Source organism: Anguilla rostrata, chromosome 10 (assembly GCF_018555375.3).
Source record: "Anguilla rostrata isolate EN2019 chromosome 10, ASM1855537v3, whole genome shotgun sequence".
Taxonomy (NCBI): Eukaryota; Metazoa; Chordata; class Actinopteri; order Anguilliformes; family Anguillidae; genus Anguilla; species Anguilla rostrata.
Genome location: NC_057942.1, coordinates 33,323,912 through 33,341,101, shown reverse-complemented (window position 1 = coordinate 33,341,101; position 17,190 = coordinate 33,323,912). Strand labels below are relative to the sequence as shown.

Below are 17,190 nucleotides of genomic sequence, written 5' to 3'. Positions count from 1 at the left end.
ACTTAATATACTTTTGGAGCCTATAAGACATGTTATGGTTACACTGATTGAATCACTTGCGACAGGGAAAACATGTTTTTAGCAAACTGCTAAACAAATAAACTCAAATCTGGCAAATTTGACACATTTTATTCACTGACAAATATATAATAAAACATGCATTACAAAGTAACCATTAACATATTTGCATGGTTCCAAGGCTGAAAAAGATAAATAAACTTGAGAACTTGTTTAAATAATACATTTTTGATCGCAATACACACCTGAACTCCCAGTGAATAACAAATGGAAACACAACAGTTCTTCGATAGTGAATGGTTCTTGAGTTTCTGTAAGCAGTGCGGGTTGTTTTTCTGGTAAAGTTTTTGTACACCCATACCCTCAAAAAGGCATTAACTGACAAGATGGATTTCACGTTTTCAGAAGTAATTCTGTTCAGCATGAGTTTTACAATACCTGGTGACATTGGCTGAAATTGTGAGTACAGACTAAAACAGTAAATTGATCTACAGTATTTTCATTTGTTGACTATGACTGTATGTATGTAGACTATACCGCTTATGATTTTCCCATTCTAAAGTGTTTTTCAGAAAAATTATTTACAAATTATGCACTGGTTTTTCTTTCATTGAACTTGATCTTGTGATTCATCGTCAGTCTTTAGTTCCTTAGTTGACAAATGCCCAGCTGATTTCATTCTCACTTCTCACAACTAACAATGCAAAGTGTTCCTCCTATTATCTATGCCAAGGTGGTGTCCTAAAGCCATTAATGCACACATCATATGTCATATATGTCAAAATGTCAACAAATTTTTTTCCAATCAAGGTTTGCATGATCACTGGTTGCAGCTGTATTTTAGAATGCAACATGAATTACAGATTCTCTGTGCACCAACATTAGTGCCACCGGCTAGTTTTCTGTATTCGTTTGTGCAGCGGTGGCAGGTTGCAAAAGGGAACAAGCAGACAGCCCTGTCGTGGTTCCAGTTACATCCAGATGTTAAATGCCTCTGCAACATGACTAAAAAGTCTGGGAACACTATTTATGAATACTGTATTTCAGTACATCAGAAGGGTTTAATCCTGCAAACGCTCTAAATGGTCAATAATACCTCGGAAGGAAGTTTTGAGTTTTCAAAAATAATTGTGTACTCAATCACGAAACAACACCATGAAATATCTGACACTCAGGAACCGTGTTACAGACTTCCTTTTCCCTCAATGGACAGGAATTTGTGTACAAACTGCTGAACATAAAAAAAGTTGATCTTACACAATGCATTTACCAGCTCAAAAAGCTCAAGAGAGATTGTGACATAAATATCAAACGCTGCAGAATTGAAATTCCTTCCATGGAAACAGGAAGAAAGCTTCTGAACGCTGACACTGGGCAGAACTGCGTTCGTTATGACGGAAGTAGCCAGCGATATCAATTTTAGGCTTGAGAACTGCTGTATGTGCGCAAAACAACTCGAGCCCTTTACAAATCAAGTCGGCTGCAGGCAGTACCACAGCTCAGAAAACCTGCAGTCCCCTTGTGCCCCGCAGTCAGTTGTGAATGGACGCACTCCAGACCACTCCGCACTCAGTGTTGACCAGCTGTCTGCAAAAGTCCCTTCAGCTGCTGAGCCAATCAGAGTCCAGGGGGAGCCTCTGGATGAGGTAAACACTGGAAACGCTGGAAAGGTACAGGCAGACCTGTCACCACTCGTTTTCCCAGAGGTGACGGAAAAGCAAAATCTAAGCTCAATCAAAGCAAGGCTCCTGGATAGACTCTCAGGATGGTTAGGATCTCATTTTCAGGTGTGCCGTTGTTTTGCATGTGCAGCTTTTTTAATCGTTAAACTGCCGGGGGCCACATTTTACAACCAGAGGGAATTTCTGTCCAGTATGGCAAAAACATTTTTATCTCTTTCTTATTTATCTTGGATGATGACAATGAGGAAAAATAAAAGTAGCGCACGGCCCGTGTTTATCTTGTTCTCCCTCACAGTCCAGAGAATATTCAGGAAAGTTCCAGAAGATCAAGGGGCTGACTTAGTGCTGCACAGTAAAAGTTATTTTGTCTGCAAAAATGACCTGCCCTTACAATTATGGGTCCATTGGCCTGATGCGTCGAAGCCTCAGAAACTGAATTTCTTCCTAGTCCAACACACACACACACACACACACACTGGCGCATTGAAATCACTACATTTGAAGTCCAGTGGAATTCTGGCTTTCCCCCCCCTGTAAACCAGCTGTGACCTCTGGAATCTGAGGGGTGATGCTCCCCACCCTCCCCGCGATCCTTTTAAGTGGTGCAAATTCAAGATCAACAGCTCATTTGCTCCACCAAACCTAACGTGATACAACACCAGAAAATTAAGCTCCAATAGCACGGGGCACCTGGCCCTTTCACTCAATCATACATGACTAATTCCAATGGGACCTCAGAGGATTCTCTGAAAAAGAAAAACGGGGGGCTGGACGCTCGGAGCCCGCTATCACTGGCACAATGCGATAATAGCGACGTCGCTAACAAAGGCCGAGCAAAGGCAACAGAGGAATAGCAGAGATGGCGCTGGCACCTGACTATTTCCATCCGACAACCCTGGCTCCCGAGACGTGGATTAAGGTCCAATTTATCCATTTCTTCTGAGGCTTACCGCTGTCTAAACGGGCAGAAACTTCAAAGTGCAAGACAAACAGGGCAGAAATATATGTGTAGTCTTCGACGGGATCGGCTTAGTTTAGCCCTGTTTAAACGGCTGGAATACAAAAAGGGAAGATGCGTTTGATCTCTGGGAAAAGATGTGTTCGATCCCTCTTTCGCCCCCTTGTGTCCGACTCAGGCAACGCAGCTATACAATGTTCCTGATTGTGATCTTTCTTCAGCAGGCTCTCATACAGCCAATTTCAACAAAGATGATTCAGCAAAATAGCATGTTACCCTCTGTATTAAATTTTGTAGAAGGCATGCTTTTAGTGCATCAGCAAAATCAAATACTCGAATCGAATCCCAGTGGACTCCAAACCTCTGGTTTGATTCACAAGCGAATTTCAGAAAACGGTTTAAGCATGCAGAACCATAAGACATTTATGTGACATTTTCGAATGAAAGAAGAAGAACAACAGCAACAAAGAAAGGCACACAAAGATGGGTAATCAAAATCAGTGAAGTTTATTTGCCTCGGGCTATGGGTTACAACCACAAAGACATTGTGCAAAGAAAGCAAAGATTAAGTTACACTTTGGGGAAAGATGGGGGCTAGCACTGACCGCACATCAATAAAGATATGTCTGAAGAGGGGGCCGGGGAGGGGGGAGGGGGGGGTCATGTCGGGCTGCACATTAAACAGCATATGTCACAGGAAAGAGTACGCTCAAAACACTTAGGTGCCAAAATGGGTTCACTTCCGCGGCTATTAAGAGTCTGCTAACCGAGACGTTAAACGAAAAGCTCTTTACTTTTTACGTTTTCGAGGAGCGAATAAGCGAGTACAGGACGAAGAAGGCAAATAACGTACGGCATTTTTTTTTTCCAACATTCAACAAAAATAGCATCATTAAACCGAGAGTATAAAAATATCCATAGCTGCAAGGCCGTTAATACATCGAGAAACACGATGAGATGAGCCGCCGAATCGGTTAAACGAAAACAGAAATGACGTCCGTTACGCGCGTAAGGGACCGGAGAGTTTTTCGCCTCTGGCGTTTGAGTTTGAGGACAAGCCCTTACGGTGCGCGGGAGGGCTTGCCCTCGCTGGAACCTGCCGACAAGAGCTCGCTCCTGCAAAATAACGCTATCTCCAGAACCATCTCCCCAAGCTCAGCTAAGGCTGAAGTCAGAAACTCAAGGCATGGATATGGATATGTCCCTGTACTGTACAGCGGCGTTTAACTTCTCTGTATAATTTATGGTGAGCGAGCTGAACTGCGGCACTGGTACAGATTACTATCAGATTACACGAGCCTTCTCTATTGAGCTAGAATATATAAACACTGTTAAAAACTTTATACATAATGCTTTTCTTTCGCAGCAAATCGCTGTCCGAGAAAAGCATTACGTGAATAGTGAACTGCCCGTCGGCACTCCGTAACTTACTTTTGGATCCAAACTTTTTCTGTAAATATCTACCTTTTTTTTAGTTTTTCATTTTCTCGTTGCATAAAAGTTTTATTTACAAGCGTGCAGCGTGAGCGGGCGGGACAGCCTGCGGCGCGCGCCCGGAGCTGAGTGTCGAACAGGGCCGGCCCATCTCCCGCCGTTACACCGGGTCTGACTGCATAACAAAAGTGTACAGGTGAACCGTCTGGAGGATTGTGTGCTGTCATGTATTCTGAATAGATAAAAGTTTAGGGGGGGCGGGGGAGGGGGCAGGAGGGGGTTGGGATCAGAGATAGAGACACATTTCATCAAAAGAGAGGAAAGTCAATCAATTGAAAGCTTTAAAAAAACAAAAAACAAAAAAAAAAACAAGAAATGTGTTGTGCATCAGCTCTCCTCTTCCTCACTCTTCGTCGCTCCCGCTCCCTTCGGACTGGTCCTGCGAACGCACCAGACGCCCGTGTCACCATCGCTCGTTATCATCGGTCGCCGGCGGCGACTGACGCCACAGCTGTTATATCTGAAGGGCTATGACGCCGCGGGCTACGCGCGTGTTTTACTTCAATCTACGACAGGAAAGCCCCGCAGACACGCCCCACCCCCACGGGCTTACGAGCACGGGAAAGGAAAAAACCCACCACAGCCGAGACACACAAGAGAAGCCAAGAGAAACAGGACACTTACTTTTTTCCCTGGAAGAGCAGCGGATAAAGACAGAGAGAGACTTGGTCACAGCTGAAGAGCGCATCGGGAAAAGCTCCTGAACTCTACTCATTCAGGGAGACTACAACAGCCAGGCTTACGCGAAAGTTACATTACATTACAGGAATTTAGCACATGCTCTTATCGTTAGCACAAGACCGACGTACACAACTTTTTTTTTCCTTTTTTTTTTTACATAGCATCCATTTATACGGCTGGATATATACTGAAGCAATGCAGGTTAAGTACCGTGCTCACAGGTACAAAGGCAATGTCCTACCTGGGAATCGAACCCGTGACCTTAAGGTTTCAAGACCAGCTCCTTACCCATTACGCTACACTGCTGCCCTAAAGACGAACATCAGCTACAGCGCTGTACACTCATTACCTGCTCGCCTACCGGTTCTGCTTTTGAAGGGGATTAACGCATGCAGGGTGAACTCTGACAGATAGAACAACGCGGGAGGCACGGCAGGAGGCGGGCGGGGCTAGACGAGGATCCTGTCGGGCTCGGAGGCGTCGCTAAGACCTACGTTGTCATCCTGGTCTTCCTCGCTGTCGTCGTCGCTGACGACGGGCTTGGCCTTGGCCCGGCTCTGCCGCTTCTTGCCTTTGTCGTCCTTCTTGCCGAGCTTGATCTTCACCTTCACCGATTTTGCTGCAGGAAAAGGGCGCGGGTTCAGATTATAGCCAAAGAGGCGGCAAAGACGCTTCGCTTTGTTATCCGAAGGTGTCAGGATAAAGGAGGCGCAGGGCAGGGGCCGGTAATCTTACATTCGGACTCGGACTCCTCGTCCTCCTCGTCTTCATCGGCGCTGTCGTCATCACTCTCCTCTTCTTTAGCGATCTTTTGTCGCGCACTCGTGAACACCGACTGAAGCACGATGGAGTCTTCGTAGATCTGTAAAGACCCCGCCACGTTATAAGGGAATGTCAAATTGTTACACACTTGACAATAGCATTTCAGTATGACTGCAATCATGCAGTGTGTGGAGTACACAGAAGCACAAAACCAGCCAAATGGAAGCTGAACTTTGCAGTTACACAGTGTCACAGCTGAGGGCGATTTTAATGAAGCGCCCTTTGGCTGCAGGCCATAGCACTGTTAAAGGATTACATTTACAGTGACACACCTAAGGGTGCTTTTCATGAAGTGTGCTTAGCTGGAGACTACAGCACCGTTAAAGGATTGCAGTTACACAGTGACACAGCTGAGGGTGATTTTCATGAAGTTCGCTTGGAGTGAGACTAAAGCACTGTTAAAGGATTTCAGTTACACAGCGACACAGCTGAGGGTGATTTTCATGTAGTGCGCTTGGCTGGAGTCTAAAGTGCAGTTAAAGGAGAGAGAAGCTCCGCAGACACACCTGGGATCCCTCCAGGTTGAACGTCTGGGCGTTGTGACAGAGGAGCGTGACGTCCTTCTCCAGATCCCCCACGCTCCTGTATCTGTGGTTACGGACACGATCCTGCCAGCAACACAACACAGTCCAATCAGATAAAAAAAACTGCATACAGCAGGCCTTACCATTGGTGCCCCGTGAAATCTTCACCGTATGCAAAATAAGAACTCCCGAAAGTTTGAAAAAAATAAATAAATAAATAAACTACGCCTGACTATGAATTTTGAACAATGGCTCAATAAAGTGGTGATGTCATGTTTGAAAGTATTTTACCAATAATATTGAAATATTACTCCCTGTTTTAAAGAAAAAGAAGAAAAAGATGCCTGGACAGCTAAACATTACCCATCACACAAACAATAGCAACAGAGACTCCTGTATTTGTACTCAGTGCAGTGGAGTGCAGGGCCAGGGCCCAGGCCCGGGTAGATAAAAGCCTACCTTTATCTTCTTGAAGTCCACGGGCTTCCTGATGAGCTCGTAGTACTCGGGGAGCTCCTTCCGCGAGGGCAGCTGGACGAACACCTCGCTGAGCTGTCGGTTGGACCTGAAACCGAGACCCAAGCTCAAAGCCCTCCGCCTTTTTACGCTCATTTACTGGACATCACCGAGGAAAGGGCTAGCAGCCGAGCAACACCACGAGCCGCCAAAGCGAATCCGACCGACGTGAACGTACATCGATTCTCGTCGGACGACAGAAATTGCTCGACACTGGATGTAATTGGACCCGTGAGTCGGTTACTGAAACGGTTGTTGCTCTTGGCAGGCGGACGGACTGGCATTGTTTTAAAAAAAAAAAAACGTTCCAGGCCGCAGAGCCCGAATGGAGAACGTACAGTGAGAAAAATACCGCAGAACCTAGCCAGTCCCAGGAACATAAATCAAACTCCGAATAATGGAGCGATCGACTGCCAAAGCCTGCCCGAGAGACCGCGCTCTGCACGTTTGCTCTTTACCGGCTGTTCTTTACGGGGCCACGGCTGGACCGGAGAGCGCGCCGAAAGCGGCGTTGGCTGTCTCCGAATGCCGCAACGACAGATGCGGCCGGTTTATATTCAGCTACCGCAAAAAAAACCGCCCGCGTCAGACCCCAGGGCGACGACCTGCGACGGCTCAGAAAAAATGCACATCTCCCAGATAATTATCCGCGCCGAGCCGGCAAGACTGCGGTTTCAGCCCGTGCAAGGGTCCACGTTTTAGTTTTTACTTTTTTTTTTTTTACTAAGAACACGTAAAAAATAGAAAATAGGAAATAAATAAAGAAAATAAGCGAAGGCGGTTATGCAGAAAATCATTCAAAATTTTATTGTCTCATTTCAGAAGTTCAGCAGAATACGATAGTGCTGACACAATGTCTAAAACGCACTGGTGCTACTACTGTACTTGCAGGACAAACTAATTGAGGGGCAGGGGGTTGTTGCTATAAAAGTAACCTATAAATGTAGGCTCAGTTAAAGCAGCTGGAAATGGATTGCCAAAATGACAGCCTGCTGGTTAATGACTGAGAAATATTATCAAATACAGTCATGCAGTTAAGTTTCAGAGCTGTATGATATAGCCTGTTTGAAATGCCCATTGGCCTACAGTCGCAGCATTTTCACTATGTAACCACCGGGGGCGCTGCTGAGCGAATAATCAGCAGCATACAATTCTAACATTGGGGATGACAGTTACACATCCTCCCTGGGTGCCATTTATGGACAAATTACTCTGGGACACATCTTGTTTCTGATAACTAGCACCTCAACAGGATGTAGCGTGAGGGACAGTTTTTTTACGCAGTGCCACAGACGGCTTTTTAAATGTTGGGAGGGGGAAACTGAGGTTTCAACTTAACAGTTGTTTTGCCAACCTGTCTATCTAGAGCTCCATGCGGTTCACCGAACACGTCCATCACTTGCGTTATCTGAGCTATGCAAATATGAGAGGAGAGCCCCCCAAGCACTACAGCTTAATATAGCTGATTATCTGTCCTCCAAGACAAGCACAGCTCCTCTTCAAGTGCATGCACAGTCAAGTACATATCTCATATATACAGAAATACGCAGTGCCAATCTTCCAACAAGGATATATGATATATATAAATACCCGAAAAAATTATTTTTCATTTTGTTATGTGGGTGGAATCTATAATATGGGATCCTGGTGACCAGTTTTTCAGAATGTGCAGTATAATCAGGTCACAAGCTCACTGCATGTCCAGTTAGCATTCATGTATGGGAAAAAACATCAATCTGTGATCTAAAGAAAAGGACACAGCTGTAGTCAGGGTAACAGTATAGAGGCTATGAAATGAATACAGAGAAGCTGTTGACTTAGCAATAGGAAGTCTACCTGCCTGAGAACTTTGTTAGTTTGGATCCGCTCAATGCTCAAACTGAAGTTTCACAATTCTAACTATTTAACTGCCTGACCTGCTGCCACTGGCTGAGTTTGTGAAATCCCACTTGTGCTCTGAGAATCTGGGCTGAGTACCATCGAGCGAGGTGGGATCCAGTAAGTACCAGGTCGGCTTGGCCAAGTCTGGAGGCGACAGGGCTCCCTCTGGGGCAGCGTCAGTGTATCAGTGTAACCGATAGCCAGCGCTCGTCACCGGTGCCCCGTGAAGGGAACCGTCTAGCGCGCCCCCCCCCCCCCCCCCCCCCCGGAGAAACGAACCGGCAGGCGGAAAACCGCGCGGGGGTCGAGGCGACAGCGAGCAGTCATTAAGACCCTCTGCAAAGAATTACAACCCACGGAAAGGATGAATTTGACTCATGGAAAGCAGGTATTGGATTCTTGGAAAGGAGAGACTTGCAGTCAGCCAACGCACATTTCAGCAGACTTGGAAAAAAGGCAAGAATTCGACGCACAATCCCAGACCGACCGTCTGTCTATCGCCAGCACAATGAACTCATGTTTACTGAGGAACATTGCTTGTAGATGATGTAGTTTGGATTGCTGAAACCCGACGATGGTGTAATCGATATATTCTTCACGCGTTTCCCCTGACTCACAATAAAATAGCCCTAAAAATCGATAGCCAGCCCTTAAAAGGAAGCTTGAGAAACAACTGCATGCGCTATGGTTCTCGGCCAAATACACTCAAACTGGAATAAATATAACACACGTGCAGTGTCTGCGCAGACGATGTGTTTTTGCTTCAGGGAAAAGGACTTACCCGTCCCTGTAATTGATAACTGTGTCCACGATGGCGTTCATCTGTTTGGTGAGCTTCGGGGGGTTGGGATTGAGCTTCTCTGCTGGGGGTCGGCCCCGCCTCTTTTTCGCCTTCTCCCCGTCCTCTTTCCCGGAATCCTTGTCGACGTGTCTCCGCCGCTTGCGCTTCTTCAGACGGATCTCCTCCTCCATCTCCTCCAGATTGCCGTCCTCGACAGCCTGCCAGGGAAGATGGCAGAAAGATGGTTCTTGGTGGCCCATGCAAATGTTAGCTCCCTTAGTGGCCCATGCTAATGTTGGTCCCTCAGTGGCCCGTGCTAACGTTAACTCCCTTAGTGGCCCATGCTAACATTAGCTCCTTCAGTGGCCCATGCTAACATTAGCTTCCTTAGTGGCCCATGCTAACATTAGCTCCCTTAGTGACCCATGCTGACGTTAACTCCGTCAGTGGCCTGTGCTAAAATTAGCTCCCTTAGTGGCCCATGCGAATGATACCTTCTTTAGTGGCCTCAGCTCATAGAGAAAGTGTGATAAATATTTTAACTTCTTTATAAGAGGTGTGATCAGCAAGGAAAGCAAATGATGACAACATATCCAACTACTAAACAACTACCCTCTTTATTATCAAGGCACAAAGCAAAATAGTGTCAAATCAACTCTATACAGTACAATTTCCCCTGACAGAGTGTGCTTTACCCTGATGAAGTACATTTTACCCTGACAGAATACATGTTTAACCCTCATGGACCCATATAAATACTGTTAAGATCTGAATTAACACTGGGTATTTCACTGTGCAGACACTTCATGGCTACCACACCATAAATGCACCATACAGAAAACTAGCATGTATTTCCGCTTGACATGATTGATGTTTCACAGTTAAACCTAGGCCTCTGTGAACTTTGGAACAGGGCAGAATATTAACTATGGTTCAGCAATGCTACTGGATGTCAAACATCATCTGAAATCACAAGACATCTTCAAAGACTTTACATCACATCAAACAAGTTTGTAATTCAAAACTTCAAAACTAGGTGAGAGACCGTCCAGTTAATCATTATCATGTGTGGTCCTATACCTAGAAACGCTTCAAAACCTTTCTTCTAAAAAAGTCACAAGTTCATCAGATCCTTACAAGCTTGTGCGCAGACAGGCAAGAGTTGATGTGGTGGAAATTATTTAAAATGACTATTGTCTGTTTGTATTTCCACTAATAAGTACAACGTGCTTAAGCCACCTAAAGCTCTAGAGTTTCAAAGGAAAGCAGTGTTCCAGATTTTGACCAAAATTAAAAATGTATTCTCTAGCCAAGAACATGTGGCCTCTACAAAACCAGCAACTCACTTTAATTATAATGTCCCTAGAATTTCTTTGTGCATTTTTGAGTTTAGTGAAAAATATCTTTCTAGTTCATAGGAAGTATTAGCCATTTCCTGAATGTACTCACACAGATTAGTCTAGTGTCATCAGAAGTCTGAGTCTGTACAGATAATAGACTTGCAACCAATAAGAACACTTGGAAGATCACATCCATTTCTGAGAAAACTGAAGCTGCAATACTTGGCCACAGCAGGACATATGTCACACAATTGTAACACACAAAGCTCTCCAGTTGTCAAGACCTGTGACCTGCTACCATCCACAACTACTTGTCCTTAACATTTAATGTTGTTACTTTGGGATCTAAATAGAAGCCCAAATGTTCCCTTTTTCCCCCGGCGCCGCAGGACTGCCACCGTGGGCTATGCGCCGCAAATTGTGGTCACTCACTCACTCACTCCCTCACTCACTCACTCACTCACTGATGACCTTTGTAGGCGCATGCGTGGGTCTGGTTTAATGTGGGTGTCCTGATAAGACACCCAGGAAAACCAGTCAAAAGTTCAAACACACAGAAAAAAAATACAATTCCAACCACAAGCTTTGCAACACAAAGGATATGCAAACTGAAATTTATACTCCTGTCTCGACAACACATTAGCAAGAAAATATGATATGGTCAGTCTTCTTGGTGTCAAGGTCTATATGGTACAGGCTGCATTTACTTCTTTGTTTTTTTAAATAAGGAAATATACAATGGGGAATCAATGTGAACCAAGTTCACTGAGTATCCTAAAGTTCCACTTTGGTAGCTCTTAACAGTGAAAATTGGAAAAATTTGACTTTTTGATTTTACTGTAACCCCACTCAGAAATGCATATAAAAGTACAGTGAGGCTATTAACCTAGCTGTTTGCATTTGTGTAGCAGTCAGCATGGCTCATAACCAACACTGTATTAAGCTCACTGGCTTGACTGAGACACTAATCGAATGAGTGCTTCTAAAGCTGAGACAGCAGCTCCAGGGCTAGAGTTACCTTATAATTAGCGAGTAATTACACCCAAACGATTGAATTTCTTTGAAAATAATGGATTCCATTAAATGCCTTAAAGTCTGACTATTACTTTTTACATCACTTATTTTTTACTGTGCCTCACGTGTAATGAAGGAGATTGAAGAATGCTCAAGTTGGTGGCATGATTTTCCCAGTTTCAGTAAAGTCTCTGCCTCTACAACAAATGAAACTGTTTGCCCTTTTAGCTTTTAGCATTTACGTAAGGGCTGACCAACCCTGTTCCTGGAAATCCACAGTCCCGCAGGTTTTCATTTCCACTCCAATTTGACACATCTGATTATACTAATCAGCAGCTCAAAGAGATCTCTGGTTGTTTAACGAGGAGTGCTTTGTCAGAGCTGGAGTGAGAACCGACAGGATGCTAGATCTCCAGTAACAGGGTTGGGCAGCCCAGATTCACGCTAAATGGTACTGCTTGGAGCAGCTCTCCTCTCCCTGAACGGTTTCGGAGAAGTCATCTGGAAACCATGCTGAAACCCCCCTACTTGGCCTGACTGATTGTGGGGCGACAAAGCCACCATTGTGTAATCCTACTGTGGAAGTGTCATTGAGCGCCAGCTCAGTACGGCGAACACAACTGCCTTCCAGAACCATCTCTACCAATTCCTGCTATAAGTGTGCTTTTCTATACCATACAATAATGGTGTAGTAATACACTTTACGTTTTAAATGGTTATTTTGTGAGGCTATGACTACTGTAACCAAGAAAATTGAACACGTGTTGGTGATACACTGAAGTTGGCAAAAGAAGGCAGAGATAAATGTTGATATATGATGTTTTAAAAATTAAGAATTATAAATCAAATGTGTCATATACAGACTTTTCATTCAGAAGTATGGTGAGTGCTTTTGTTACATCAGGAAAAGTTTTACTTATTTTAGCCATTTTTGAGTGTGCCTTTTTCATCACTGACAATTGCAGATTTCATAAAATTGTTTCTCATAACTGATAACCGTAAACCATATAGGCATGTATCAAAACTCATAATTTCCATGTATATGGACTACAGTGTAAATATGGATAGATTGTTGCTATATGACAAATAATAAAAAAAATAATATTGAAAATAGACTGGACGAGAGTCAGATGTATAAAATGTTTTTTTTTTTTAAGTTTCATTTTTGGACAGTTCAATACTGTGTTTATTTCTACACACGTGCGGGAGTACACACATTAACACACAAGCGCGCGCACACAAAAACACACAATAACATTTAGACTTTTAAATTGTAAATTCTGATAAATCAGTGTGTATGTTTCAAAGAACAAATGCAAAAGCAAACAAATGTACAACAAGAATGCATATAATTTACAGAGCCTTCAAGAACTCTCTCATTACCTGCTAATCTCGCACTGAGCATCGCGAGCCAAACTACGACCCTCATAAAACCGGCAGAGCTGCTTCTAATGAAACGAATCAGTCTGGCTGCTCCTCGTGCCTTTCCCAACCCCCCTTTTTCCCCACAGACGTCAGTCGTCTTGGGGATAGCCGGCAAATCCTGGCTAAGCTCCACCAGCAGACGCGATTAAGAAAGCTCTTCTCAATTTTTCATCTTTACTTTCGTAGCAAAGCGGCAGCGGTCGCCGATCCTGCGTTTCCCGAGGGGAAGCACAGACGGAGACAACAATGACTGTGCTGTCTGCAGCGCAACACGGGAGACGTGCGTTCTGAGGGAACCGAGTCTGCTGCTCTATTCTGAGCGCTCCGCCGACGTTAGAATCAGACGAGCAAACGGAACCGCGCGTCCTCGGGGAATCCCCGGAGCGGGTCTCCATAAAGGAGGGCATAAATCTCCAACGCAATCCGCCGGCACGCGGGACATTACGGGAAAACCTCTTGGAAAGCCCGAGACGAGTGAGTACAGCGACGACAACGAACGACGGCGGAGAACAAATCATATTGACGTGGCAGTGGGGTCCTCAGAGAGAGGGCTATACTGGCACTCGGAAGATTAGCCACACATAAACCGTGAAATGAATTCTGCATGCAACTTTTTCCTTATGCAAAATCCTGCTTAATTTCAGCACTAGACTGCCTTGTCCGCTGCCGTCTCGGATCTGCGGGACATCAACAAACTCCGCCTGTGATACAGCTCGTCTGATTCCTGCGGTGCAGACTGCGATAAAGAAATATATATATTACCTTACTGCAATCAGCAGGCCGGCTATCAGAGATCACAGTTAGAGGGGATAAAATTAAGAGCCCAGCAATGCAGCGTGCAGCTAGTCTCTTCATCGGTTCATCAGTCAAAAAGGAAAGCTGTGGGAATTCTATGTTTTTACATGCAATAAATGTTATTTTTTCTTTTTTTTATGTAATAGTGAAAGGATTGCGGGCTCCAGTTCTGCAGTTTGACTCTGCAGTTTCCCAGGGTAAGGCCCGAAGCCTATCTCATTCTTGCTCGTTTAAATATCGACTACAACTTATCGTTTTTTTCCCTCTCTCCTTCTTATGCTGCCAGGACCGGGGTTTCGTAATGTTCATTTAGAGGGGCGATTTCTTTTGCCTTTCACTGGACCGGGCAGCGTTCTTCAGTCCAGACTTCGCATTTCCTCACGTGCAGGATGCTGACAGTTTATCAGGCTTAGGAAGGCCCCGTATTTAATGCAACATATTTAATCTTTGGCCAGTTAGTATAAATTAGAAAATTATTAAGAAAAGCCACTCATGTAAACAAAGTAATATAATGGATATCACAGATTTGTCTGAATGTTCAGCACATCCTAAAGACAGGAAAATATCACATAGCCAATATATTTTCCTCAGATCGTTTCCTCATACGCACTCATCATTTCATACAAGGTAATATTGCTGTTTTCTGTAAAGATGCAATAACGAAATAAATTGTTTAAAACTCAGTTTCTTTAGTTTAACATTTGTGTCTGAAATGTCACAGTTGAGTGTGTCTATTTACTGTGATTGTCAGGGCAAAAATGATGCACAACTTAACACCACCTCACAACAATCACACAATGCAAGATCTCTAAATCTTTCTATGTATTGTCTTTTTTTTGGCCCATGTGTCTGAGAAAGACCTGGAGACGACGGTAAAAGTTTGAGTGTCGATAAACGACTAAAAAATAAAATCAGTGTACCCACAGGGTGTGTGACATGACGATCTTAGATCGTGAACAATTAAAATTTCTCCAAGATCTGCCTTTACAGAGATCGGAAATATCGTGCTTCAGAGCTACTGTGCATTCTATCAGCACAGTTGCACTGACAGCACTCACTTACTGCTTCCATACTCCGTTTTACTAGCGCTCCCGGCCCCACTGCTAACAAAGACACACCTATAAATCAATAGCATCATACATAGGAGGCGGTAGCTTTAAAAACACAATGCTGGATTGGATACCAGTTTACTTGACTGGCATTCTTTTCTAATTCCCCGCTAACTTGAAAACATGCTGCATGGCTGACACTGACAAAGAGTTTAGTTTCTGAAAAAAAGTTCTAGTTCAGCAATATGGAACTGGTTTGGATTTTCCAGGTCCGACAGAACTCAAAGCACAGTCATTTGCAAAATTTGCAGAAATGAGGTTCGTACATTGAATGAAAATACAGCAAATCATCCGAAAAAAGCGCCCCCCAGAGGGAATGCGGACAGTTTAATATAAGCAGATCTCACGCTTGTCCATCCAGCTCAGCCACGTGTATTTGTTTGTCTCTTGTTGAAAAGTATGACGATATTAGTCTCTATCTTATTGACAAATGCATGTATCATGATCCATAAACTCACACATGATTTATTATCCACAAATATCTTTCAACTTGTGTCTTGTAAATTGTCATTTAAATGAATGTGTACTGAATACATTTGTACAAAAGAATGCATGTGTGAATAGCCTACATATTTTCCCTTTGGCACAAATGCCTCATACTTTGTATATGACAACCAAAAATATGTTTCCAATTTCTCAGTGTATTTTTTTTTTTCAGTGAGACGTTCTCAAATGTAAAATTGGCTTGTGAAGTTTTGAATCTGCATTTGCGGATTGAGAGACGCATACATTCACTAGATTTTAAAAAATATAATGTTATAAGTAGTTTTTGTTTTCTTTTAGATCTATATTTTCTTAAAACGGAGCAAATGGTCTATTGTATAATTACTAGTTTGGCTGTACTGTTCACGAACTTGCCATATAGTCTGAGAAAAGCCACAAGAAAAAAATTGTGATCCATATTGTGAATCGTGATACATATATGTATATATTTTTTAAAATAGTGATATGATATTTTGGCCGTATCGCCCACCCCCATCTCAAATGTTAAAATATTCATGTACAATTAAAAAATAAATGCTTAAAACGGCTCCCTGAGCTGTCACAGGGCGTGGTAAGGGCAGTTCCTTTCTGAAGGCAGTAAATCATACCAGAGTTTCCTTGGGTCAGAGAGTCCATTATTCCGTATTCCATTCTAAGTGAAGCAAAGCTGTTTTTCAATATGTGACTCACCGTGCTTTTTCTCAAGTTACTATTAGCCCTTCAAAATCCAATAAAGAAAAGGCACAACTGCATTCAAATGGAGAAGCAGAAGCAATCTATTCTTTCAAAATCTGTCTTATATTCAATCACATTATTTTTGAAGAGACCTTCATCACTAGGACAGCTCTGAAATGAAACAGCACACAACTTATACTGACATGCATGCAAGAAGTCAAGAAATGTGTGTATCATTAAGAAGCCATTTCTTACTGGCTGTGCAGTAAAATGTCCAGTGTTATTTAAACTCTAACAGAGTATGTAAGAGTCCAATAGGGACCACATGTATTCTGTAAGAGTTCATTTAACACTGAATATTTTACCGTGTGGCACTCCCGTGCCGATTTCAATTCCCTTCTGTGTTGCTTCCTAATCATACCCACCTACCTCAAGTAAAGCAGTAGGATTGTTTCTTTAATACGAGGGCGAAAAAAAGTAGCGATATGAAACAAACCAATATTAATTTGTGGACTCAAGAAAATTAAATGCTAAGTAGTGCAACTTGCTATTATATACAGTATAAGTCCTAGTGCGCAGTGAATGTGTCCTACACTATATACATTACAGAAACCATGTTCTATTTGAAGCTAAAGTTACAGCTACAGATTAGCAGCAATATGGCCTCACCAAGGCAAGCACACACTTGCTAATTTGAAATAAAATTAAAAGGAAAACTTCCTCTGCTTTTCCTGGTTCTTGGCCGTCTGGATAAGAGACGAGACCTTTCAGCCTGTTTCGTAATATAACAGTATTCCGTAATGTCTGTAATGCTGATTAATGAGAGGGAAGTTTCCATGTTGCTCTGCAGGACTCTACCTTTCTTTGGAAGCAGTTTCTTTCCATTGTTCTTTCTAATTTACATTTGCGTTTTAGATAAAGCTGGACATGATGAGGAACTGAGCAGATTCGCCTCGTTAAAACTCGTCATCTGTGATGCAACAACTGAGTTA

General features: G+C 43.4%; 1 protein-coding gene and 1 long non-coding RNA gene across 3 annotated transcripts in view; one reads left to right on the top strand and one right to left on the bottom strand.

Annotated features, from left to right (window-relative positions):
* Positions 1 to 3,144: 3,144 nt before the first annotated feature.
* Positions 3,145 to 17,190, bottom strand: part of smarca2 (SWI/SNF related, matrix associated, actin dependent regulator of chromatin, subfamily a, member 2) — a 39,312-nt gene continuing 25,266 nt past the window's right edge. Inside the window, exons 1-7 of one of the 2 annotated variants that reach the window (XM_064296614.1) lie at positions 13,899 to 14,218; positions 9,358 to 9,575; positions 6,639 to 6,744; positions 6,162 to 6,263; positions 5,569 to 5,695; positions 5,328 to 5,452; positions 3,145 to 4,531 (exon numbers count right to left, since the gene is read on the bottom strand). In XM_064296614.1, coding sequence (XP_064152684.1) covers positions 4,496 to 4,531; positions 5,328 to 5,452; positions 5,569 to 5,695; positions 6,162 to 6,263; positions 6,639 to 6,744; positions 9,358 to 9,575; positions 13,899 to 13,991 — 807 coding nt within the window. In that variant the 5' untranslated portion in view covers positions 13,992 to 14,218 and the 3' untranslated portion in view covers positions 3,145 to 4,495. Of the gene's footprint in view, positions 4,532 to 5,327; positions 5,453 to 5,568; positions 5,696 to 6,161; positions 6,264 to 6,638; positions 6,745 to 9,357; positions 9,576 to 13,898; positions 14,219 to 17,190 lie in introns of those variants that run through there. The other variant, XM_064296613.1, reaches the window with a different exon arrangement.
* Positions 13,137 to 16,018, top strand: LOC135233261 (uncharacterized). The gene is made up of 3 exons (XR_010323797.1): positions 13,137 to 13,610; positions 14,078 to 14,128; positions 14,218 to 16,018. It is a non-coding gene; the product is annotated as an uncharacterized LOC135233261 (long non-coding RNA).